The sequence below is a fragment of the Zea mays genome, chromosome 10 (assembly GCF_902167145.1).
Source record: "Zea mays cultivar B73 chromosome 10, Zm-B73-REFERENCE-NAM-5.0, whole genome shotgun sequence".
NCBI classification, from domain to species: domain Eukaryota; kingdom Viridiplantae; phylum Streptophyta; class Magnoliopsida; order Poales; family Poaceae; genus Zea; species Zea mays.
The window spans coordinates 38704542-38730677 of NC_050105.1; the positions used below are offsets into that span (position 1 = coordinate 38704542).

At 55.9% G+C, this 26136-nt stretch overlaps 1 protein-coding gene across 6 annotated transcripts in view; it reads right to left on the reverse strand.

The window, feature by feature from the left end:
* The window catches only part of LOC100193697 (uncharacterized), a 40356-nt gene extending 16809 nt beyond the window's left edge, over positions 1-23547 (reverse strand). Inside the window, exons 1-5 of one of the 6 annotated variants that reach the window (XM_020544890.2) lie at positions 23360-23546; positions 22405-22489; positions 22128-22230; positions 21955-22023; positions 18988-19074 (exon numbers count right to left, since the gene is read on the reverse strand). In XM_020544890.2, coding sequence (XP_020400479.1) covers positions 18988-19074; positions 21955-22023; positions 22128-22160 — 189 coding nt within the window. In that variant the 5' untranslated portion in view covers positions 22161-22230; positions 22405-22489; positions 23360-23546. Of the gene's footprint in view, positions 1-18987; positions 19075-21954; positions 22024-22127; positions 22231-22404 lie in introns of all 6 variants that reach the window. The other 5 variants (XM_020544889.3, XM_035962904.1, XM_020544888.3 and 2 more) reach the window with 5 other exon arrangements.
* Between the last annotated feature and the right edge of the window lie 2589 nt (positions 23548-26136).

The window sequence follows — 26136 nt, forward strand, 5'->3', positions numbered from 1 at the left end:
ACCGCTGCTTTGACCTCTGCTCTCGCCGGGTCCTCATCTCTCGCCATGTGGTGTTTGATGAGTCCGTATTTCCCTACTCCACCACCACACCACCCTCCTCCGACCCTGACCTTGACCTCTTCACTCTCTTTCAGACTGACGCGGTGGTCGAGCCACCTCTCCTTCCTCTCTCTGCAGGTACTCGCTCACCACCTGTCGGTCCTACTCCCGGCCCGGTACCTTGCTCGGGTTCGATGGTGTCGCCTACGGTGGTGTCGCCTCTCCGCGGAGCCCCGTCTCCGATCGCCCCCGGGCCGAGCGAGGGTGGTGGGACTGCACCGCCTACCGGGCCGTCGGTGACGACCCCTCCGGCCCGCTTCGCCCAGCCAGTGCGGGTCTACCAGCGCCGGCTGCCGCCGGCCGGGGTTCGCACCTCCACCGTCGCCGCCCCTGCCGCTGTCACCGCCGGTGGCCCAGTCCCCGCTAGGGACACCTACACCTCCGTCGCGGCCACCCGCGGCCCGTGTCGAGACGCCGGTGTACCATCCATCGCTCCTTCATCGCGACCCGCGGCATGTCCACCCGATGGTGACGCGGCACACGGCCGGTACCCTGCCGCCCCGTGTCCTGGCGTCCACGACCGCAGACTCGCAGGTTTCTCCGGTACCCTCCTCCGTCCGCACCGCCCTGCTGGACCCCCACTGGCGTCAGGCGATGGAGGAGTACGCGGCGCTCGTCGCCAACCAGACGTGGGATCTGGTGCCCCGTCCGCCTGGCACCAACGTCGTCACCGGCAAGTGGATCTGGACACACAAGCGACGGGCCGATGGTACCCTGGACCGGTACAAGGCTCGCTAGGTTCTTCAGGGCTTCACTCAGCGCCCCGGAGTCGACTACGATGAGACCTTCAGCCCGGTTGTGAAGTCGGCCACCGTCCGCACGGTGCTCTCGCTGGCCCTCGCTCGCTCCTGGCCAGTTCACCAGCTCGACGTCAAGAACGCCTTCCTGCACGGCGCCCTCACCGAGACCGTCTACTGTTGTCAGCATGCGGGTTCGTGGACTCCTCTAGCCCTGACATGGTCTGCCGGCTCAACAGGTCCCTCTACGGCCTCAAGCAGGCCCCCCCGGGGCGTGGCACTCCAAACTGGCTACATTCCTGGTGACACTGGGCTTCGTGGAGGCCAAGTCCGACACTCTTTGTTCGTCCACCATCATGGCGCAGAGACTGCCTACTTGCTACTCTACGTGGATGACATTGTCCTCACCGCCTCCAATCTGTCTCTTCTTCGCCGCTTCGTCGACGCGCTTCAGCGGGAGTTTCCGGTCAAAGATCTAGGCGTGCTTCACCATTTCCTGGGGGTCATTGCTGAGCCTCGCCCCTCAGGACTCCTCCTTCACCAGCGACAGTATACTCTTGACATTCTGGAGCGGGCCCAGATGAGTGACTGCAAGCCCTGCTCCACCCCAGTCGACACGCAGGCCAAGCTCTCTGAGGCCAGGGGTGACCCAGTCGCGGACCCCACCGGCTACAGGAGTCTTGCCGGTGCCCTTCAGTACCTCACCTTCACCAGGCCGGACATCTCCTACGCCGTGCAGCAGGTCTGCCTCCATATGCACGACCCTCGGGAGCCCCACCTTGCGGCGCTCAAGCGCCTCCTCCGCTACCTCCGGGGCACCGTCGACTACGGACTGCTTCTTCACCGGTCTACCTCCTCCGAGTTGGTCGTCTACACTGATGCTGACTGGGCTGGGTGCCCAGACACTCGACGCTCCACCTCCGGCTACGCTGTCTTCTTAGGCGGCAACCTAGTGTCCTGGTCGTCGAAGCGCCAGCCGGTCGTTTCCCGCTCAAGTGCAGAGGCGGAGTACCGTGTCGTGGTCAACGGCGTGGCGGAGGCTGCGTGGCTCCGGCAGCTCCTTACCGAGCTTCACAGTCCCCTCTCCAGGAGCACGGTGGTCTACTGCGACAACGTCAGCGCGGTCTACCTCTCCACCAACCCAGTGCAGCACCAGCGGATCAAGCATGTCGAGATCGATCTACACTTCGTCCGTGATTATGTCGCCGCCGGTACTGTTCGGGTCCTCCACGTCCCGACCACCTCCCAGTTTGCCGACATCTTCACCAAGGGTCTTCCGTCCTCGACCTTCGCCGAGTTTCGCTCCAGCCTCAACATCAGTAGTGGCTAGTTGAGTCTGTGGGGGGATCCTATTGTGTGATGTACTTCTTTTTGAGTCCAGTCTGTGTACTCCGCTGCGTCGGACGTCCAGACTGCGGGGGGGGTGTTAGAGTGTTAGGCCTGTTAAGGCTAGGCCCATGTGACGCATGTAAACACTATATGGCTAACCTGTTGGGTTAGCCCTAATCTATGGAATATTCACTCCAATAAGAACGCGCTTTCCTCGACGATGGCTCCAGCAAAGACATGATCGAAGGATGGTGCCTTGACACCAGCGCCACTCATCACATGGCCAGCCGACGGGAATTCTTCACCGAGCTTAACTCTGATGGAATAAGTCTTGAGCATCTAGAGGACAGCCTGCTTTTGACTGTCCTCTGTAGTCCTTTAGCATCTAGAGGACAGCAGTCGCTTTTTTGACTGTCCTCTGTAGCCTCTTTAGCATCTAGAGGACAGCAGTCGCTTTTTGACTGTCCTCTGTAGTCGCTTTAGCATCTAGAGGACAGCCTGCTTTTTGACTGTCCTCTGTAGTCTCTTTAGCATCTAGAGGACAATCCTGTTGTGTAGTGTGTGTGAGAAGGTGTGGTAGTGCTGATGGAATAAGTCATGTGTGGAGGACAGTCCGCAGTCCGCACAGCATCTCTGCTGCAGGACAGCAGCAACGCAGCAGCTTTTGACTGCAAGGACTGCGGCAGACAGCAAGGACTGCGGCAGGCAGCACAGCAGCAGTCTTTTGACTGCGAGGACAGCCTGCAGGCATCTCCTTTTTCAGTTTCAGCTTTTGGAGGACAGCAGCTTGCTGCAGTTTTTCCTTTTTGACTAGAGTACAACAGCACCTAGTGGTTAGTGCAGTTTGTAGGACAGCATATTCGCAACTCTAGGAAGCATATGCTGCAGCCCCTTGGGCTATAAATATGTATCCCGACCCTTAGACGGGTATGGCATTGTGTAGTGTTTGAAGAAATAAACAGAAAATTGCCCCAACTCATAGTGTCATCCTCTGATGAGAGTTAGAGTCCCTCTACTTACAATTGGTATCAGAGGCAAACTATCCTGCAGCCTAAACATCTCGTGCTCATCTCCTTCCCGTGCCTCTCCCCACACTCAGTCGGTAGCAAGAGCTCCAACTGTTCCTTCCTCCCCTGCTCAGACGAGCAGCCTTTCGTCTGAGACAGCCTCTTCCACACGCAGCGACCCCTCACTAGCCCACCATGTCCCTACGCTCGGCCACTTCGAGTGCGCGGCGCCAGCAGGAGGCCGAGGTCGCCGCGGCACAAGAACGCGAGCGAGCAGCAGCAGCGGCTGCAGCGACAGCGGCGAGGGCAGCACGGTTGGCGGCGGCGGAACTGGCAGCGGCGAGAGCGGAAGTAGAAGCAGCGGAGGCGGCGGATGCTGCACGTGCGGCGGCAACAGAGCTCGAGGTTCTGCGCGGCAGTAGAGCTGGCAGCTCTGCTTCTGTCGACGACAACACCGACGACGAGCTCAGGCTGGCGAGGGAAGCAGCGCGAGAGCAGGCGGCACAGTGGGCAGCCGCGCATCCCCATGGGGGCGCGCGTGGCGGCAGCCCGGATAGGCGCCGACACGCTGACGGCGCTCCAGGCGGGGGCGCACGCGGCGGCAGCCCAGACGGGCGTAGACGCGCCGGCGGTGCTCCCGGCGGCGGCGACCGAGTCGACGGAGATCGCGGCCTCTACAGGCGGCGCGGTTCTCCCTCCCCGGATCGGTACCATGGTCGTCGCATGGCCCAAGCCATTGTCAGGGACATCGGTCCCGGCGGTGGGTGGCCTACCCTCACCAAGACCAACTACGTCGAGTGGGCCGCGGTGATGAGGGTACGGCTCCAGGTTCGCCACATGTGGGAAGCAGTTCGTTACGACGACGTCGACTCCCACGAGGATCGGCGGGCGCTGGATGCTCTCATTGCTGCAGTCCCGCCCGAGATGCAGTTTTCGCTTTCCCAGAAGCGGACAGCCAAGGAGGCCTGGGACGCCATCGCTGCGACCCGCATCGGCAGCGATCGTGCCCGCAAGACCACACTGCAGGCACTTCGCAAGGAGTGGGAGAACCTGGCCTTCAAGCCAGGTGAGGATGTTGATGACTTTGCTCTCCGCCTCAACACTCTGTTGCAGAAGATGGTGCAGTTCGGCGACGACACCTACGATGAGGAGAGAGCTGTTGAGAAGCTCTTCCGTTGCATCCCCGAGAAGTACAGGCAGATTGCTCGCTCGATCGAGTCTCTGCTAGACCTCTCCACGATGACGATCGAAGAGGCGATTGGTCGCCTCAAGGTGGTCGACGGCGACGAACCACAGGCTCTCTCTGGGCCTATCACTATCGGCGGGAAGCTACATCTCACTCGGGAGCAGTGGGAGGCCTGCCAGGGTGACAAGAAGCAGGGGGAGTCCTCCTCGACACGAGGCCGCAAACGCGGCAAGCCGCGCAAGGCGCGTGGAGGCGCCCAAGCCGGGGCGCGAGGACATGCTGAGGGTGGTGCACGTGGAGGTGCCCAAGGCGGCGCCGTCGGCAACAAGAAGCCGGCACGAGACGACGGCTGCCACAACTGCGGCAAGCTTGGCCACTGGGCCAGGGATTGTCGGCAGCCACGACGTGGCCAGGCCAACGTCGCACAGGCGGAGGCGGAGGAGGAGGCCCTGCTCCTGGCACATGCAAGCATCGAGCCATCTCCAGCGGCACCGGCCGCAGCGGCACTCCTCCACCTTGATGAGTCGAAAGCACGCGCTTTCCTCGGCGACGGCTCCAACAAGGACATGATCGAAGGATGGTGCCTCGACACCGGCGCCACTCATCACATGACCGGCCGACGGGAGTTCTTCACCGAGCTTGACTCTAGCGTCCGAGGCTCCGTCAAGTTTGGGGACGCCTCCGGTGTAGAGATCAAGGGCGCCGGCTCAGTCGTCTTCACCGCCGCGTCTGGTGAGCACAGGCTGCTCACCGGAGTCTACTACATCCCCGCGTTGAGGAACTCTATCATCAGCTTGGGACAGCTGGATGAGAACGGTTCGCGCGTGGAGGTCGAGCACGGAGTCATGAGGATCTGGGATCCCTCTCGTCGCCTTCTTGCCAAGGTACGCAGGAGTGCAAATCGGCTTTACATCCTCAATGTGAAGGTGGCACAACCTTGCTGCCTTGCTGCTCGTCGAGACGACGGGGCATGGCAGTGGCACGAGCGCTTCGGGCACCTTAACTTCGAAGCCCTGAAGCGGCTCAGCGCCAAGGAGATGGTACGAGGCCTGCCGTGCCTTGACCATGTGGAGCAATTCTGCGATGTCTGCGTGTTGACAAAGCAGAGACGACTCCCCTTTCCCCAGCAGTCGAGCTTCCGAGCCAAGGAGAGGCTCGAGCTCGTGCATGGGGACTTGTGTGGCCCGGTGACACCAGCCACACCAGGAGGACGACGCTACTTCTTGCTGCTCGTCGACGATCTCTCCCGCTACATGTGGGTGATGATCCTTGGCAGCAAGGGAGAGGCTGCGAACGCCATCAGGCGTGTGCAGGTCGCTGCGGAGGCGGAGTGCGGCCGCAAGCTGCGCGTGCTGCGCACCGACAACGGCGGCGAATTCACGGCGGCTGAGTTCGCATCGTACTGCGCGGATGAGGGCGTTCAGCGTCACTACTCCGCGCCGTACAGCCCGCAGCAGAACGGCGTCGTCGAGCGGCGCAACCAGACGGTTGTGGGGATGGCTCGGGCTCTCCTCAAGCAGAGAGGAATGCCAGCTGTCTTCTGGGGAGAGGCGGTGGTGACAGCGGTGTACATCCTCAACCGCTCGCCCACCAAGGCTCTCAACGGGATGACACCGTACGAGGCTTGGCATGGGCGCAAGCCGGCGGTCTCTCACCTACGGGTCTTCGGCTGCCTCGCGTTCACCAAGGAGCTTGGCCACATCAGCAAGCTCGACGATAGGAGCACCCCGGGGGTGTTCATTGGCTACGCGGAGGGCTCGAAGGCCTACCGCATCCTTGACCCAAGAACACAGCGTGTGCGCACGGCGCGCGACGTAGTGTTCGACGAAGGACGAGGATGGGCGTGGGACAAGGCGGTGGACGACGGCACTACTCCGACGTACGACTTCACCATCGAGTACGTCCACTTTGAGGGAGCTGGGGGAGTAGGCAACTCTTCTCCGAGCAGGTCTACCCCAGCCCCCAAGTCTCCACCGACTCCAGCGCCACACTCTCCAGCTCCTGCTACAACGAGCTCTTCACCACCACGCACTCCAGCCACGACTCCGGCTACAACGAGCTCTTCGCCACCACGTACTCCAGCACCGACGGTACCCTCTCCGGGAACGTCCTCTCCGACACCAGCTCGTGTCGAGCACGACCCAGTGGAGCTCGTGACCCCTCTGTCCCGCGACGAGGAGCGCGTCGACGCGTGCTACGACGGCGAGCCGTTGCGGTATCGAAGGGTGGAGGGCCTTCTCATCGACCCGTCGGTGCCAGGCCCTGCATCTCGCATTCTGGCAGGAGAGTTGCATCTTGCATGCGACGATGGTGAGCCTCGGTCTTTCGCGGAGGCCGAGCAACATGCGGCTTGGCGTGCCGCGATGCAGTCGGAGATGGACGCGGTTGAGACGAACCGCACTTGGGAGCTCGCTGATCTCCCTCATGGTCATCGCGCGATCACCCTTAAGTGGGTGTTCAAACTGAAGAGGGATGAAGCCGGCGCCATCGTCAAGCATAAGGCTCGCTTGGTGGCACGCGGTTTCTTGCAGCAGGAGGGGATCGACTTCGACGATGCCTTCGCCCCTGTAGCACGGATGGAATCCGTGCGACTCCTCCTTGCGCTGGCAGCCCTGGAGGGCTGGCATGTTCATCACATGGATGTCAAGTCGGCGTTTCTTAACGGCGACTTAAAGGAGGAGGTCTATGTACACCAGCCGCCAGGTTTTGCGATCCCTGGCAAGGAGGGCAAGGTGTTGCGCCTGCGCAAGGCTCTCTACGGCTTGCGACAGGCACCAAGGGCGTGGAATGCCAAGCTGGATTCCACGCTCAAGAGGATGGGCTTCATGCCAAGCCCGCACGAGGCGGCCATCTATCGGCGGGGCAATGGAGATAATGCCCTGCTGGTGGGTGTCTACGTCGACGACTTGGTGATCACCGGCGCCAAGGATGCAGAGGTGGCAGCGTTCAAGGAAGAGATGAAGGCCACCTTCCAAATGAGTGACCTGGGGCATCTCTCCTTCTACCTGGGGATTGAGGTGCACCAGGGAGACTCCGGGATCACACTTCGCCAGACCGCCTATGCCAGGCGCATTGTTGAGCTGGCTGGGCTCACCGACTGCAACCCAGCTCTCACTCCGATGGAGGAGAGGCTGAAGCTGAGTCGCGACAGCACGACGGAGGAGGTGGATGCTACTCAGTACCGGCGTCTTGTGGGGAGCCTTCGCTACCTCGTCCACACACGACCTGACTTGGCATACTCCGTCGGCTACGTTAGTCGGTTCTTGCAGCGACCGACGACGGAGCATGAGCAGGCTGTGAAGAGGATCATCCGCTATGTTGCGGGGACTCTCGACCACGGTCTCTACTACCCGAGGTGCCCTGGGGAGGCACACCTTGTCGGGTACAGCGACAGCGACCACGCCGGCGACATCGACACTAGCAAGAGCACAAGCGGGATCCTCTTCTTCCTCGGCAAGTGCCTCATTAGCTGGCAGTCGGTCAAGCAGCAGGTGGTGGCCATGTCCAGCTGCGAGGCCGAGTACATAGCGGCGTCCACTGCTTTGACTCAGGCGCTCTGGCTGGCTCGACTGCTCGGTGATCTCCTCGGGAGAGACACTGGAGCGGTGGAACTCAGGGTGGACAGCCAGTCCGCTCTGGCATTGGCCAAGAACCCCGTGTTCCATGAACGGAGCAAGCACATCCGGCTGAGATACCACTTCATCCGAGACTGCTTGGCAGAAGGGAGCATCAAGGCGCGCTACATCAACACCAAGGATCAGCTTGCAGACCTGCTCACCAAGCCCCTTGGGAAGATTAAGTTTGTTGAGCTTTGCTCCAGGTCCGGAATGGCTCAACTTTCCCACAAGGCGACACACAAGACTTAGGGGGAGAATGATGGAATAAGTCATGTGTGGAGGACAGTCCGCAGTCCGCACAGCATCTCTGCTGCAGGACAGCAGCAACGCAGCAGCTTTTGACTGCAAGGACTGCGGCAGACAGCAAGGACTGCGGCAGGCAGCACAGCAGCAGTCTTTTGACTGCGAGGACAGCCTGCAGGCATCTCCTTTTTCAGTTTCAGCTTTTGGAGGACAGCAGCTTGCTGCAGTTTTTCCTTTTTGACTAGAGTACAACAGCACCTAGTGGTTAGTGCAGTTTGTAGGACAGCATATTCGCAACTCTAGGAAGCATATGCTGCAGCCCCTTGGGCTATAAATATGTATCCCGACCCTTAGACGGGTATGGCATTGTGTAGTGTTTGAAGAAATAAACAGAAAATTGCCCCAACTCATAGTGTCATCCTCTGATGAGAGTTAGAGTCCCTCTACTTACAAGTGCAGCCCCTAGGGCTATAAATATGTGTCCCCAACCCCTCTAAGGGTATGGCATTGTGTAGTGTTTGAGGAAATAAACAGAAAATTGCTCCAACGCATAGTGTCATCCTCTTGATGAGAGTTAGAGTCCCTCTACTTACAATTGGTATCAAAGCCAAACTATCCTGCAGCCTAAACATCTCTTGCTCATCTCATTCCCGCGCCTCTCCCCACACTCAGTCGGCAGCAAGAGCTCCAACTGTTCCTTCCTCTCTTGCTCAGACGAGCAACCTTTCGTCTGAGACAGCCTCTTCCACACGCAGCGACCCCTCAGTAGCCCACCATGTCCCTACGCTCGGTCACTTCGAGTGCGCGGCGCCAGCAAGAGGCCGAGGTCGCCGCGGCACAAGAACGCGAGCGAGCAGCAGCGGCGGCTGCAGCGACAGCGGCGAGGGCAGCACGGTTGGCGGCGGCGGAACTGGCAGCAGCGAGAGCGGAAGTAGAAGCAGCGGAGGCGGCGAATGCTGCACGTGCGGCGGCAGCAGAGCTCGAGGTTCTGCGCGGCAGTAGAGCTGGCAGCTCTGCTTCTGTCGACGACAACACCGACGAAGAGCTCAGGCTGGCGAGGGAAGCAGCGCGAGAGCAGGCGGCACAGTGGGCAGCCGCGCATCCCCATGGGGGCGCGCGTGGCGGCAGCCCAGATAGGCGCCGACGCGCTGACAGCGCTCCGGGCGAAGGCGCACGCGGCGGCAGCCCCGACGGGCGTAGACGCGCTGGCGGTGCTCCCGGCGGCGGCGACCGAGTCGACGGAGATCGCGGCCTCTACAGGCGGCGCGATTCTCCCTCCCCGGATCGGTACCATGGTCGCCGCATGGCCCAGGCCATTGTCAGGGACATCGGTCCCAGCGGTGGGTGGCCTACCCTCACCAAGACCAACTACGTCGAGTGGGTCGCGGTGATGAGGGTACGGCTCCAGGTTCGCCACATGTGGGAAGCAGTTCGTTACGACGACGTCGACTACCATGAGGATCGGCGGGCGCTGGATGCCCTCATTGCTGCAGTCCCGCCCGAGATGCAGTTTTCGCTTTCCCAGAAGCGGACTGCCAAGGAGGCCTGGGACGCCATCGCTGCGACCCGCATCGGCAGCGATCGTGCCCGCAAGACCACACTGCAGGCACTTCGCAAGGAGTGGGAGAACCTGGCCTTCAAGCCAGGTGAGGATGTTGATGACTTTGATCTCCGCCTCAACACTCTGTTGCAGAAGATGGTGCAGTTCGGCGACGACACCTACGATGAGGAGAGAGCTGTTGAGAAGCTCTTCCGTTGCATCCCCGAGAAGTACAGGCAGATTGCTCGCTCGATCGAGTCTCTGCTAGACCTCTCCACGATGACGATTGAAGAGGCGATTGGTCGCCTCAAGGTGGTCGACGGCGACGAACCACAGGCTCTCTCTGGGCCTATCACTATCGGCGGGAAGCTACATCTCACTCGGGAGCAGTGGGAGGCCTGCCAGGATGACAAGAAGAAGGGGGAGTCCTCCTCGACACGAGGCCGCAAACGCGGCAAGCCGCGCAAGGCGCGTGGAGGCGCCCAGGCCGGGGCGCGAGGACATGCTGAGGGTGGTGCACGTGGAGGTGCCCAAGGCGGCGCCGTCGGCAACAAGAAGCCGGCACGAGACGACGGCTGTCACAACTGCGGCAAGCTTGGCCACTGGGCCAGGGACTGTCGGCAGCCACGACGTGGTCAGGCCAACGTCGCACAGGCGGAGGCGGAGGAGGCCCTGCTCCTGGCACATGCAAGCATCGAGCCATCTCCAGCGGCACCGGCCGCAGCGGCACTCCTCCACCTTGATGAGTCGAAAGCACGCGCTTTCCTCGGGGACGGCTCCAACAAGGACATGATCGAAGGATGGTGCCTCGACACCGGCGCCACTCATCACATGACCGGCCGACGGGAGTTCTTCACCGAGCTTGACTCTAGCGTCCGAGGCTCCGTCAAGTTTGGGGATGCCTCCGGCGTAGAGATCAAGGGCGTCGGCTCAGTCGTCTTCACCGCCGCGTCTGGTGAGCACAGACTGCTCACCGGAGTCTACTACATCCCCGCGTTGAGGAACTCTATCATCAGTTTGGGACAGCTGGATGAGAACGGTTCACGCGTGGAGGTCGAGCACGGAGTCATGAGGATCTGGGATCCCTCTCGTCGCCTTCTTGCCAAGGTACGCAGGAGTCCAAATCGGCTATACATCCTCAATGTGAAGGTGGCACAACCCTGCTGCCTTGCTGCTCGTCGAGACGACGGGGCATGGCAGTGGCACGAGCGCTTCGGGCACCTTAACTTCGAGGCCCTGAAGCGGCTCAGTGCCAAGGAGATGGTACGAGGCCTGCCGTGCCTTGACCATGTGGAGCAATTCTGCGATGTCTGCGTGCTGACAAAGCAGAGACGGCTCCCCTTTCCCCAGCAGTCGAGCTTCCGAGCCAAGGAGAGGCTCGAGCTCGTGCATGGGGACTTGTGTGGCCCGGTGACACCAGCCACACCAGGAGGACGACGCTACTTCTTGCTGCTCGTCGACGATCTCTCCCGCTACATGTGGGTGATGATCCTTGGCAGCAAGGGAGAGGCTGCAAACGCCATCAGGCGTGTGCAGGTCGCTGCGGAGGCGGAGTGCGGCCGCAAGCTGCGCGTGCTGCGCACCGACAACGGCGACGAATTCACGGCGGCTGAGTTCGCGTCGTACTGCGCGGATGAGGGCGTTCAGCGCCACTACTCCGCGCCGTACAGCCCGCAGCAGAACGGCGTCGTCGAGCGGCGCAACCAGACGGTTGTGGGGATGGCTCGGGCTCTCCTCAAGCAGAGAGGAATGCCAGCTGTCTTCTGGGGAGAGGCGGTGGTGACAGCGGTCTACATCCTCAACCACTCGCCCACCAAGGCACTCAACGGGATGACACCGTACGAGGCTTGGCATGGGCGCAAGCCGGCGGTCTCTCACCTACGGGTCTTCGGCTGCCTCGCGTTCACCAAGGAGCTTGGCCACATCGGCAAGCTCGACGACAGGAGCACCCCGGGGGTGTTCATTGGCTACGCGGAGGGCTCGAAGGCCTACCGCATCCTTGACCCAGGAACACAGCGTGTGCGCACGGCGCGCGACGTAGTGTTCGACGAAGGGCGAGGATGGGCGTGGGACAAGGCGGTGGACGACGGCACGACTCCGACGTACGACGACTTCACCATCGAGTACGTCCACTTTGAGGGAGCTGGGGGAGTAGGCAATTCTTCTCCGAGCAGGTCTACCCCAGCCCCCAAGTCTCCACCGACTCCAGCGCCACGCTCTCCAGCTCCGGCTACAACGAGCTCTTCACCACCACGCACTCCAGCCACGACTCCGGCTACACCGAGCTCTTCGCCACCACGTACTCCAGCACCGACGGTACCCTCTTCGGGAACGTCCTCTCCGACACCAGCTCGTGTCGAGCACGACCCAGTGGAGCTCGTGACCCCGCTCTCCCGCGACGAGGAGCGCGTCGACGCGTGCTACGACGTCGAGCCGTTGTGGTATCGAAGGGTGGAGGGCCTTCTCATCGACCCGTCGGTGTCGGGCCCTGCGTCTCGCATTCTGGCAGGAGAGTTGCATCTTGCATGCGACGACGGTGAGCCTCGGTCTTTCGCGGAGGCCGAGAAACATGCGGCTTGGCGTGCCGCGATGCAGTCGGAGATGGACGCGGTTGAGACGAACCGCACTTGGGAGCTCGCTGATCTCCGTCATGGTCATCGCGCGATCACCCTTAAGTGGGTGTTCAAACTGAAGAGGGATGAAGCCGGTGCCATCGTCAAGCATAAGGCTCGCTTGGTGGCACGCGGTTTCTTGCAGCAGGAGGGGATCGACTTCGACGATGCCTTCGCCCCTGTAGCACGGATGGAATCCATGCGACTCCTCGCGCTGGCAGCCCTGAAGGGCTGGCATGTTCATCACATGGATGTCAAGTCGGCGTTTCTTAACGGCGACTTAAAGGAGGAGGTCTATGTACACCAGCCGCCAGGTTTTGCGATCCCTGGCAAGGAGGGCAAGGTGTTGCGCCTGCGCAAGGCTCTCTATGGCCTGCGACAGGCACCGAGGGCGTGGAATGCCAAGCTGGATTCCACGCTCAAAGGAATGGGTTTCACGCCAAGCCCGCACGAGGCGGCCATCTATCGGCGGGGCAATGGAGGAAGTGCCCTGCTGGTGGGTGTCTACGTCGACGACTTGGTGATCACCGGCGCCAAGGATGCAGAGGTGGCAGCGTTCAAGGAAGAGATGAAGGCCACCTTCCAAATGAGTGACCTGGGGCATCTCTCCTTCTACCTGGGGATTGAGGTGCACCAGGGAGACTCCGGGATCACACTTCGCCAGACCGCCTACGCCAAGCGCATTGTTGAGCTGGCTGGGCTCACCGACTGCAACCCAGCTCTCACTCCGATGGAGGAGAGGCTGAAGTTGAGTCGCGACAGCACGACGAAGGAGGTGGATGCTACGCAGTACCGACGTCTTGTGGGGAGCCTTCGCTACCTCGTCCACACACGGCCTGACTTGGCATACTCCGTCGGCTACGTTAGTCGGTTCTTGCAGCGACCGACGACGGAGCATGAGCAGGCTGTGAAGAGGATCATCCGCTATGTTGCGGGGACTCTCGACCACGGTCTCTACTACCCGAGGTGCCCTGGGGAGGCACACCTTGTCGGGTACAGCGACAGCGACCACGCCGGTGACATCGACACTAGCAAGAGCACAAGCGGGATCCTCTTCTTCCTCGGCAAGTGCCTCATTAGCTGGCAGTCGGTCAAGCAGCAGGTGGTGGCCATGTCCAGCTGCGAGGCCGAGTACATAGCGGCGTCCACTGCTTCGACTCAGGCTCTCTGGCTGGCTCGACTGCTCGGTGATCTCCTCGGGAGAGACACTGGAGCGGTGGAACTCAGGGTGGACAGCCAGTCCGCTCTGGCATTGGCCAAGAACCCCGTGTTCCATGAACGGAGCAAGCACATCCGGCTGAGATACCACTTCATCCGAGATTGCTTGGCAGAAGGGAGCATCAAGGCGCGCTGCATCAACACCAAGGATCAGCTTGCAGACCTGCTCACCAAGCCCCTTGGGAAGATCAAGTTTGTTGAGCTTTGCTCCAGGTCCGGGATGGCCCAACTTTCTCACAAGACGACGCCCAAGACTTAGGGGGAGAATGATGGAATAAGTCTTGAGCATCTAGAGGACAGCCTGCTTTTGACTGTCCTCTGTAGTCCTTTAGCATCTAGAGGACAGCAGTCGCTTTTTTGACTGTCCTCTGTAGCCTCTTTAGCATCTAGAGGACAATCCTGTTGTGTAGTGTGTGTGAGAAGGTGTGGTAGTGCAGCCCCTAGGGCTATAAATATGTGTCCCCAACCCCTCTAAGGGTATGGCATTGTGTAGTGTTTGAGGAAATAAACAGAAAATTGCCCCAACGCATAGTGTCATCCTCTTGATGAGAGTTAGAGTCTCTCTACTTACAAACTCTAGCGTCCGAGGCTCTGTCAAGTTTGGGGACGCCTCTAGCATAGAGATCAAGGGCACCGGCTCAGTCATCTTCACTGTCGCGTCTGGTGAGCACATGCTGCTCACTAGAGTCTACTACATCCCCGTGTTGAGAAACTCTATCATCAGCTTGGGACAGCTGGATGAGAACAGTTCGCACGTGGAGATCAAGCACGGACTCATGAGGATCTGGGACCCCTTTCATCGCCTTCTTGCCAAGGTACGCAGGAGTCCAAGTCGGCTTTACATCCTCAACGTGAAGATGGCACAACCTTGTTGCCTTGCTGCTCATTGGGACGACGAGCATGGCAGTGGCACGAGCGCTTTGGGTACCTTAACTTTGAGGCCCTGAGCGGCTCAATGCCAAGGAGATGGTACGAGGCATGTCGTGCCTTGACCATGTGGAGTGGTTCTACGATGTCTGCGTGTTGACAAAGCAGAGATGGCTTCCCTTTCCCCAATAGTCGAGATTCCGAGCCAAGGAGAGGCTCAAGCTCGTGCATGGGGACTTATGTGGCCCGGTGACACCAGCCACACAAAGAGGACAACGCTACTTCTTGCTGCTCGTTGATGACCTCTCCCACTACACGTGGGTGATGGTCCTTAGCAGCAAGGGAGAGGTTGCGAACGCCATCAGGCGTATGTAGGTCGCTACGGAGGCGGAATGCGGCCGCAAGCTGCACGTGCTGCGCACCGACAACGATAGCGAATTCACGGTGGCTGAGTTCGCGTCGTACTGCGTGGATGAGGGCGATCAGCGCCACTACTCCATGACGTACGGCCCGTAGCAGAACAGCGTCGTCGAGCGGCGCAACCAGACAGTTGTGGGGATGGCTCGGGCTCTTCTCAAGCAGAGGGGAATGTCGGTTGTCTTCTGGGGAGAGGCGATGGTGACAGCAGTCTACATCCTCAACCGCTCGCCCACCAAGGCACTCAAAGGGATGACACCGTACGAAGCTTAGCATGGGCGCAAGCCGGCGGTCTCTCACCTACGGACCTTCGGCTGCCTCGCATTCACCAAGGAGCTTGGCCACATCGGCAAGCTCGACGACAGGAACACCCCGGGGTGTTCATTGGCTACGCGGAGAGCTCGAAGGCCTACCGCATCCTTGACCCAGGAACACAGCGTGTGCGCACGGCGCACGACGTAGTGTTCGACGAAGGGCGAGGATGGGCCTGGGACAAGGCGGTGGATGACGGCACGACTCCGACGTACGACGACTTCACCATCGAGTACGTCCACATTGTGGGAGCTGGGGGAGTAAGCAACTCTTCTTCGAGCAGGTCTACCCCAGCCCCCAAGTCTCCACCGACTCTACCGCCACGCTCTCCAGCTCCAGCTACAACAAGCTCTTCGCCACCACGCAATCCAGCCACGACTCCGGCTACAGCGAGCTCTTCGTCACCACATACTCCAGCACTGACGGTAACCTCTCCAGGAACGTCCTCTCTGACGCCAACTCATGTCGAGCACGACCCGATGGAGCTTGTGTCCTCGCTTTCCCACGACAAGGAGCGTGTCAACATGTGCTTCGATGGCGAGCCGTTGCGGTATCATACGGTGGAGGGACTTCTCATCGACCCGTCGGTGGCGAGCCTGGCGTCTCGCATTTTGGCGGGAGAGTTGCATCTTGCATGCAATGATGGTGAGCCTCGGTCTTTCGTGGAGGCCAAGAAACACGTGGTTTGGTGTGCCACGATGCAGTCGGAGATGGACGCGGTTGAGACGAACCGCACCTGGGAGCTCGCTGATCTCCCTCATGGTCATCGCGCGATCACCCTTAAGTGGGTGTTCAAACTGAAGAGGGATGTAGCCGGCGCCATCGTCAAACGCAAGGCTCGCTTGGTGGCACGCGGTTTCTTGCAGCAAAAGGGGATCGACTTCGACGATGCTTTCGCCCCCGTGGCACGGATGGAATCCGTGCGACTCCTCGCTGGCAGCCCAGGAGGGCTGGCACGTTCATCACATGGACGTCAAGTCGGCGTTTCTTAACGACGACTTAAAGGAGGAGGTCTACGTACACCAGCCGTCACCTGGCAAGGAGGGCAAGGTGTTCGCCTACGCAAGGCACTCTACGGCTTGCGACAGGCACCGAGGGCGTGGAATGCCAAGCTGGATTTCACGCTCAAGGGGATGGGCTTCATGCCAAGCACGCATGAGGCGTTCATCTATCGACGGGGCAAATGGGGGAAATGCCCTGCTGTTGGGTGTCTACGTCAACGACTTGGTGATCACCGACGCCAAGGATGCAGAGGTAGCAACGTTCAAGAGATGAAGGCCACCTTCCAGATGAGTGGCCTGGGGCATCTCTCCTATCTGAGGATTGAGGTGCACCAAGGTGACTATGAGATCACACTTCGCCAGACGGCCTACGGCCTACGCCAAGCGCATTGTTCAGCTGACTGGGCTCACCAATTGCAACCCAGCTCCCACTCCGATGGAGGAAAGGCTGAAGCTGGGTCGCGACAGCACGACGAAGAAGGTGGACGCTACACGGTACCGACGTCTTGTGGGGAGCCTTCGCTACCTCGTGCACACAGGCCGAACTTGGCATTCTCCGTCAGCTACGTTAGTCGGTTCCTGCAGCGACCGACGACGGAGCACAAGCAGGCTGTGAAGAGGATCGCCCGCTACGTTGGGGGGACTCTCGACCACAGTCTCTACTACCTGAGGTGCCCTAGGGAGGCACACCTTGTCGGGCACAGCGACAGCGACATAGACACCAGCAAGAGCACAAGCGGGATCCTCTTCTTCCTCGGCAAGTGCCCCATCAGCTGGCAGTCGATCAAGCAGCAAGTGGTGGCCATGTCCAACTGCGAGGCTGAGTACATAGCAACCTCCACCGCTTCAACTCAGGCGCTCTGGCTTGCTCGACTGCTCGGTGATCTCCTCGGGCGAGACACTGGAGCGGTGGAACTCAGGGTGGACAGTCAGTCCGCCCTAGCATTGGCCAAGAACCCCGTGTTCCACAAACGGAGCAAGCACATCCGGGTGAGGTACCATTTCATCCATGACTAGGGGTGACAATGGGCTTTAAATTTTACATTATAAGATTTAAGGTTCAGATCGGATTAGGATCGGGCCCTATTTCTATTCATTTTTGAACTAAAATTTATTTAGGGCCCTATCATTTTGTGAAGAAGCATTTGGATTGTGATCCATTACCACCCCTATCTATGATTGCATGGCAGAAGGGAGCATCAAGGCACGCTACATCAACACCAAGGATCAGCTTGCAAACCTGCTCACCAAGCCCCTTGAGAGGATCAAGTTCCTTGAGCTTTAGGTGGATGGCCCAACTATCCTACAAGACGATGCACAAGACTTAGGGGGAGAATTGTTGGAATAAGTCTCATGGTCTGTGGGAAGGACAACAGCAGCAACATCTCAGTCTTTTTGACTGCAGTACAGCAGGTGTGGAGGACTGCAGCTAGGAAAACAGCACCTTGTGCTGCAGTTTTTTGACTGCACTTTAGCATCTAGAGGACAGCATCTTGTGCTTTATCATCTAGAGGACAGCACCTTTGTGTGCACCTTGTGCTGCAGTTTTTTTACTGCACTTTAGCATCTACAGGACAACATCTTGTGCTTTAGAATCTAGAGGGCAGCACATTTGTGTAGTGTGTAGTGCAGCCCTTAGGGCTATAAATATGTATCCCCAACCCTTAGATGGGTATGTCATTTGAGTAGTGTAAGAAATAAACGAAAATTTGCCCCAACTCGTAGTGTCATCCTTTCGATGAGAGTAAGAGTCTCATTGCTTACAAGGGACCGACAGCGGCTAGACGGCGCAAGAGGAGCCTGGGGGCCGACCGCAGAGCACTGGAGAAGCCAGTCGTGGCGCCGACGAGAGGGAAGAATGGGTGCGTGCCCAGGCAGCGCGGAAGGAGGGGGACGTTGGGCGACCGGACAGGGAGAAGGCCGGCTGTTGTGGAGGTGGGAGGGAGGAAAGAGAAAATTGGCTCTGGTACCAAGTTGAATGAAACCCTAACCCTAATCGGGCTTGGGAGTGCATATATATAAGCCAAGTAGTTAGGCCAAGCCCATTACACAGAGGCAAAACCCTAACAGGGTTCTAACAGCGAGGTTGTCGCCCAGTCCGCACTCCTCTCGTCAGTGGTTCACTCATCACGCCATGTGTCGCGCTCTGCGCTTCGAGGGCAGGGTTGAATGCTAATAGGGCTAAAATTGGACTGGTCTAAATTTCATTATTGGGCACGAGGACTAAAAAGTTAAAAACACAGCGTTTTACCGCATCCAACGTTTAAACTCCAAAATGTGACGTTTAAACGCCATAAAACCATGTTTTACGTCATGTCGTAAAACGTTACAGAGTTTTAACATCCTGAGAGCGTTTTGTCGTTTAAGCGTCGTTTAAACCACATTTTAACGGCGTTTTAATAACAATGGTGATTTCTAGGTGTTGTTGCGTGGGGGAATAAATTTGAGGTCTATTTTAAGGGCCACTGCTGGAGTTTAGTCCAAAAAGTGGGATCTAAAAAGTAGATGCCCTCAAATGAAGGGTAGGGGCCCTTTTGTAGAGGCTATTGCTGGAATTGCTCTCGAGCAACCCACCTATCCCACCTCCTATCTCACACCCTATTTCAAACCCCACTCTGTAAACAATGCAGTCTACAATACAAAACAGTGTTTTGTACGCCCATATACACGATCTACCGAAGACAGCCTAAGTTCAATTACTTGAAGCATGTACACTTAAACAACTCTCTTACTGATACAAACCATCAAAAGCAGTCAGTCCCCACTATACTGAAAACATAAACAAATAGCTAAACTGCTTACTTGAGCTCCCCACATGAAAGGATGACCCTGTGGACTTGATGCCACAGGTGAGGGGAAGAATCCATGTGGTGGGATTGGGGGATATGCCTGCAAAAGAACCATGGAACATCATTATTAACAAAAGTCGCATTGGTAGAAAAATACTTATGATATTATTAGAATGATAACGAAGTCAACCCCATGAACCAAGAAAAGAAATATGCAGTGCAAGAAACTGTTATGACCGGCCTGGTCTACCAGAAGGCGACTAGACCCACCAATGTAGGCACAGGAGATCAGGAGATAAGTAATCAGTTTAGTTGGATAAGTCTTAGCAGTTTATCTCCTAATATTATGGAGTAGTTTAGTTGGATAAGTCTCCTAGTATTGTGGAGTAGTCGGTTGATGCAGTTTATCTCCTAATATTATGGAGTTGTTTAGTTGGATAAGTCTCCTAGTATTGTGGAGTAGTCGGTTGGCCTTTTGCCTATATAATTAGGACTTTGAAATCAAGAGAAGGCAAACAATAGTAGATATCTTCTGCCAGCTTCCTCGCGGGAGCTGGAATCCACATCCCTGTGCGTCGTTCCCTGCGACTACGGCGCCCAAGAGGCTGCCACCAGCACCTCTAGGCCGTAGCCCGGCCTGCTCCATCCCTCACCCATACTCCCTTTGGTAGATCCCTGGTAGGACTAGAAACACTACTAATTTGGTATCCAGAGACTCTGATCTTCCGGCCACCATGAATTACCCACCACCAGCCCCAACCACCTCCCTGCGCTCTTCCACCCAGCCGCTGCCACCAGCCACAATCGCCTCCCTGTCCACCTCCACCCAACCGTTGCCCAGCACCACCACCAACGCACTCATCCGGCCCACCTCCGATGTGTCCACCGCCCTTCCCACAATGACAAACGAGCAGCTGACGTCGTCCGTTCTCCACTTCTCCAACAATCTGGGAGCCATACAAGCCCAGATGATGGCGTTGTAGTCTGACGTAGCCACGTTGAAGGCCGTCATGATGGGCTCCCACCCGCCATCATCCCTGTCTTTGCCATCCGAGGCCGTAGCGGCTCTGTCATCATTGTCACAGCCGGCCCTAACAGCCACCCCGGCGTCCACCCAGCCGCCGAGCGTACCAATCCACCAGTTGCACTTTTCGCGATCGCCGTCTCAAATTCCGGCATGGGCGCTGGGATCCGATCTGCCGCCGATCTAATACTCGTCAACAACATCGATCACCACAGCAGTACCGCAGCCGCCGGCGCCTACTACTGCCCTCGGGCCTTGTGGCGGCGCGCAGCCACCGGGCGCTCGGTACGGAGGGTGGATGGGACCCTTTTCTCCCCCTCCAGGGGCGCCTCCTCCAGCCGATCCCAGGAACAGTTGGGATCTGCAATGGATCACGATCCGATGCCGCCAAAGTTCTACAAGCTCGAGTTCACGACGTACGACGGCTCGGTGGATCCCTTGAACTGGCTCAATCACTGCAACCAGTTCTTCTGCAGCCAAAAGACGTTGGCCTCCGACCAGACGTGGCTAGCATCCTATCACCTCCGGGGCACGGCTCAAACATGGTACTACACCCTCGTGCAAGACGTCGGGATGCCGACATGGGAGCACTTCAAGGAGCTATGCCATATGCAATTTGGGCAACCTGTTCGGGATTCGTGCCTTGCGGAACTCGGTCGGCTTCAATTCCGTTCGACGGTGCAGGAATTCACGGAGCGGTTCAACGTCGTTCTGTGCCACACGCGCAATCTTGACGCTGTCTAGAAGGCGGAGCTCTTCGTGGGAGGCCTTCCGGACCAAATCCGCGTCGACGTGGCGATGCGCGCACCGCAAGACCTTCCGACGGCGGTGTACTTGGCTCGAGCATTCGAGCTGCGCGCCAACAGCATCATGGCAATGCTCCCGTCAGGCCCCCAGCAACCGGCGCGACCGTTGCCTCTCCAGCCCACTGTAGCACCTGGAGGCGCTGCACAGCCGACCACGACGGCCCTGCCGTCAATCCAACAGTTCTGTCGCCTCACGCCAGCAGAGCAGTAGGAGCGTCGCCGTCAAAGGTTGTGCTTCAACTGTGACGAGCCATTCATCAGTGGCCATCAGTGCAAGCGGCTTTTCTACTTGGAGTCGGACGACTTCGAGTCTGTGGACGAGGTCGTGGAGGAGCCACTGGATGCCTTCCGCTCTACATAACCCAATTTTCGGCTCAAGGACGGGTTGTTTCAGCAGGTGGGGAGAGATCTTATGACCAGCCTGGTCTACCAGAAGGCGACTAGACCCACCAAAGTAGGCACAGGAGATCAGGAGATAAGTAATCAGTTTAGTTGGATAAGTCTTAGCAGTTTATCTCCTAATATTATGTAGTAGTTTAGTTGGAGAAGTCTCCTAGTATTGTGGAGTAGTCGGTTGGTGCAGTTTATCTCCTAATATTATGGAGTAGTTTAGTTGGATAAGTCTCCTAGTATTGTGGAGTAGTCAGTTGGCCTTAGGCCTATATAATTAGGACTTTGTAATCAAGAGAAGGCCAGCAATAGCAGATATCTTCTGCCAGCTTCCTCACGGAAGCTGGAACCCACATCCCTGTGCGTCGTTCCCTGCAACTACGGCGCCCAAGAGGCAGCCACCAGCACCACCTCCAGGTCGTAGCCCGGCCTACTCCTCCCCTCACCCATACTCCCTTCGGCAGATCCCTGGTAGGACTAGAAACACTACCAGAAACACTTCATTATGGACCCATAATAAAGAGGGGAAGTATATAATATATATGCCCATTCTGATTATCAGTCGCACAACATTGCAATCAAAAATTAGTATGTCTTTGCTTTCTATTATGCTTATAATGAGTTGATTGCTATCATTTTATGGTAGGGACTACAGATTTACTATAGAAACAAAAGTTGCAACTTTTAGATACATATTTACTTTCTCCCATAGTGTTGTTGGGTTAGTTAGGTTGGAGGGGAGGAGGGGAATCACGCTCACCTGGAAGCTAGACCAATCTGGATAAACAGGTGGTATTGCAGCACCTGAGGTAGCAGGTGGCTGCTGCTCCTGTTACAGGGAAGGATAAACTTTTAGCATGTAATCTTTTTCACTTCAAAGATAATGCCCACAAGCCAAGCATCAAGAACCTGAGGGGCAGATGCCTTGCTTACCTTAGACGGTGTATCTGCTCCACTGCTTCCCATGGTGAATCACAGAAACAGTGCAGCAACTAGTCCATTGTCCGTAGACAAATGAACCAGCATAAAGCAAAACCTGAATTGGCAAAAAGAAGAGCAAATGTAAGCTAAAATGTAGCATCCTTTGCAAGAAAACCCAATTTAATTGTTCAAGACAAAATATACTATACTTTCAGAAAACAATATCATAAACCCTTATCATGTTTAGAATTAAAAGATTAAAGGACAGATACAAGTGATCCTACTTAACTGTTGTGTACGATATCCTTGATCCCTATTCACTTAAAGCGCAGAATAAACTAGCGTGGATCATATGCAATCCTGTCAATTACTTTCTATGCTACATCAAAACAGACAACTTCATTAATGCTCAATTTCATCAATTTTTGCAGAGTATTTTATCACACCAACTATAACACTCGGCACTTCCGCCATACAGCATAAAAACTATATGGTAGTCCCAGAAAACATTTTTTTCTAAACGTGTATACTGTATAGTCACCCAAAACCTTACACATGCACAAGACAAGACTGCCATGGAATTTGTACCTAAAGCTTTTTAGTTTTAAAAACAAACAGCTTTGACCTAAACCACATACAAATGATCTCACGGCACGAATACTTGCTATGAATATAGAAACTGCAGTAAATGTCGGATCATCTGAATGAGGTCCCTCCAGCTCCCATGAGCTGCAGTTAACCAAACTAAACACTTTTGAAATTATAAGCATGTCAGTTATAACGCACAGAATGGCCATAACACACCCGAGCTCCCACCAACCCAAAACGAACCCTAAACTGGAAATCTCAAAGCCCGTCACTCCAAAAGGCTGCTGCACCTGCTCCAGATAAATTTCGGGCCACGCTTGGCTCCCCAAGACAAAACGAAACGCGTACGCGCCACTCAGCTAACTAGACACGAACCACACCTAAACCCTAGCATCGCCGTCGATCCGGCAGCAGCCCAGAGAGGAACCCGCGCGGCCCGCGCCAGCGCCATGCGACGCGAGGGGAGCTCAATTCAAAAACCACGCGGCGGCTAGATCCGGTCGGTGGGTAGGGTGCCTGTCGGGGGCCGCGAGCCAGCGCCGGATCGGCCGCTGGAAGGCGGCGATCGAGGGGTAGGAGCCTCGGGATCTGGGCGCGGGAGGGGAGAGTAAAGCTGGGGCTAAGGGATGGAAGGAGGGAGTGGCGCGCGAGATCACCTGGGTGGTACGATGTCTAGTTGTGAGTGTGCAGGACGGGTGGCGGGGCGAAGAAGACGACGAGGCTTTGGAGCTGGAGCCTGGAGGGAAGGAGAGATCCGTGCGACGCGAGTGGCGCAGTGGGGTGTGCTGCGTGGGCAGTTCTGTGCTGCGTGGGAACCTACCGTACGGCAGGGCTGGCTGGCAGCAGGTACGTGATCGGATCGAATAGGGAAGTATATCACTCTGAATACGGAAGTATATTACTCGAACTATATTTGTTTTATATTTTTATTTGGATTTGAATTCAAATACGGATAGATGTATATCGAATATGGAACTAGTCGGTAATAGATTTTTTATCGGATAACGTGTAAGACATTACACATATCATGTTTATAATCATTTATCCACTCCTTGAATCCAAATATTTATTTAGCATTATACGTGTACATATGTCACGTTTTTTAAAAATTCATGAATTTTTAGGATGTGTGTATTATTTATTTATTTTGCATAAAATCAACAAAATACAAATAAGTTACCAAGACTAATAATAAACATTCTATAAGAATATAACCTCAAGTCTCCACATGAAAATGATAAAGTGAAGTATTGCTTACGTTGAAACTAGAATATTTAGAGTAATTAGTCGGTTGCCCGTGCGTTGCGACGGCTTACAACAATACTCACGTAAACTATCCATAAATGTCTCCGCTCTCTGTATAATATTTTTTGATTTGGCTAACTGACGTTATTGTTTACTCCATGCAATATGTCTTGGTACAACAAGGACAATGAAGTGAGCGATTAGAAAAGAGTTCACAACGACTGACACAGATTATAAAATGACATAATTCCATCATACAGAGATCAAATAAGACAAAGTTTGTGAGATCAAGTTTCTAAAATAAGTCCTATGAAGTCAAACTTATAAAAAAGATATATCAAAATATGGAGTGATTGCTAAAGTCAGGCATCAATAAAAAATGGATGCGCTCCATATAAATTATGCTACTTCATACCAATTACTAACATTTAAAACCAACAAATAACCTTTCATTTTGCTGTTAGTGTGACAAATCATTGTTGCTCCATCCAATTCATCAACCTCAAACACTATGTAGTCTATTGCGTCAATGTGGTCTCAGAAACGATCTAATGTTTGCAAGAGCCAAGAACGTCTTGCCGTGCTTGGGCTGTAGCCTCGGCCCATAGTGCTGGCCCAACCCGACACGATTATTTTTTTATTTTACAAAAAAAACGTATATACTTATATACAATTTATATTCAATATTAAAAACATCTTAGCATGATGTTTTACTAGTTAGACAGCTTCACCCAGTGTCTCATATCCTTCTTCCGTCAGGACATGGGTTCAAAGCCCACCTCCTGCACCGTTTTTAACATTTTACGCTGATTTAATTGAATGGGTCGACGGGCTAACGGGCTGGCCCGACACAGTTAGCAGGCCGGCAATAGTTGTGGCCCACGTGTGTCTAGCCCGTGCCAGGCGCCGTTTGGCCATCTATATAGACGTGCAGCGGATTAATTTGAAATAGTTGTGAGGGTTATTTGTAAAAAGATGACGCATGACGACCGTTGAAACTGGTGCTTTAAGTATAGTATAGATTTCACGTGTAATTCACGCAACAAGTGAAAGTGAAATGAAAAACACTATCATATTATGGATTTTATGGTTCAAATATTTTGGAGGATTATATGTGGACATATGTTATGCCTCCATAAAATCCCATGAATTTCTGAGGAGGCTATTTGTGTATTATTAATTTATTTCTACGAAAAATCAGCAAAATGCACACAGCTATCCGGATAAGATATCTGTATATTCGAGAAGATATACGGATATTCGATATCCGACGGATATTAGACATATTGTATTCGAATTCGATATCTGAATAAAATATCCATATTCATATTTGTTATCCGAAAAAAGTTCGGATATCTGAAAATCCCATCTGAGCCAGTGTTCACCATCTTTGAATCCAGATCCGGACGGATATTTTTCGAACCATATTGCATCCCTAGCTGGCAGGGTCGTGGGGGTGACCTGAAGCTTCCAATTCCCCTCACGTGGGAGACTGTTCATCCTAGGACGCTCCAACAACTACTCACTCGTTCCTCTCCCCCTCCACCTCGGGTGCCTTCTTCTCCTCGACATGCTCAGAGAGTTCTCTCTCAAGGCTAGTTTGAGAGCCACAAAATCGAAGGGGTTAGAGGGGCTTATGTTTTGTGGCCCTCTAACCCTACGATTTTGTGGCTCCCAAACTAGCCCTCATGGGTTAGGGCCGGTTTGGTGGATAGGGGAATGGAGGGGATCCATGGAGGAGGGATCCCCTTGCTATTCAAAATTTCATGCCCGCCAAACCAGCCCTCAAGAGTCGACAGTTGGAGTGTGTGGCTTATGAGACACTTTCACGCGCGCGATGAGAGGTTGGTATGGTGTCTGCCAGCGGCGTGGCCCATCCTCTAGGTGAGTTGTTGTCTGGGGTCTGTCCCCCCCTCCCCGTCGCTCGGATCGAGCGACAGCGGTCCAGGGACAAGCGGATCTGCAGGAGTCCATCAGTTCTCGAACGTCTCCAACACCTTAGCCTCGACGCCGACGCCCCCAACATCCACAAGTTGCGTCAACAACCGACATGGCGGAGCGCTGAAAAAGCCTACACCGATCTGTACGACGATGCCCTTGATCTCCGTCATCCACCATTCATCGCCACTCGAAGCACCTCGTCTCGATCGGTGAGGATTTGTCTTTTTGCTCTCCCATTGTACTTGTT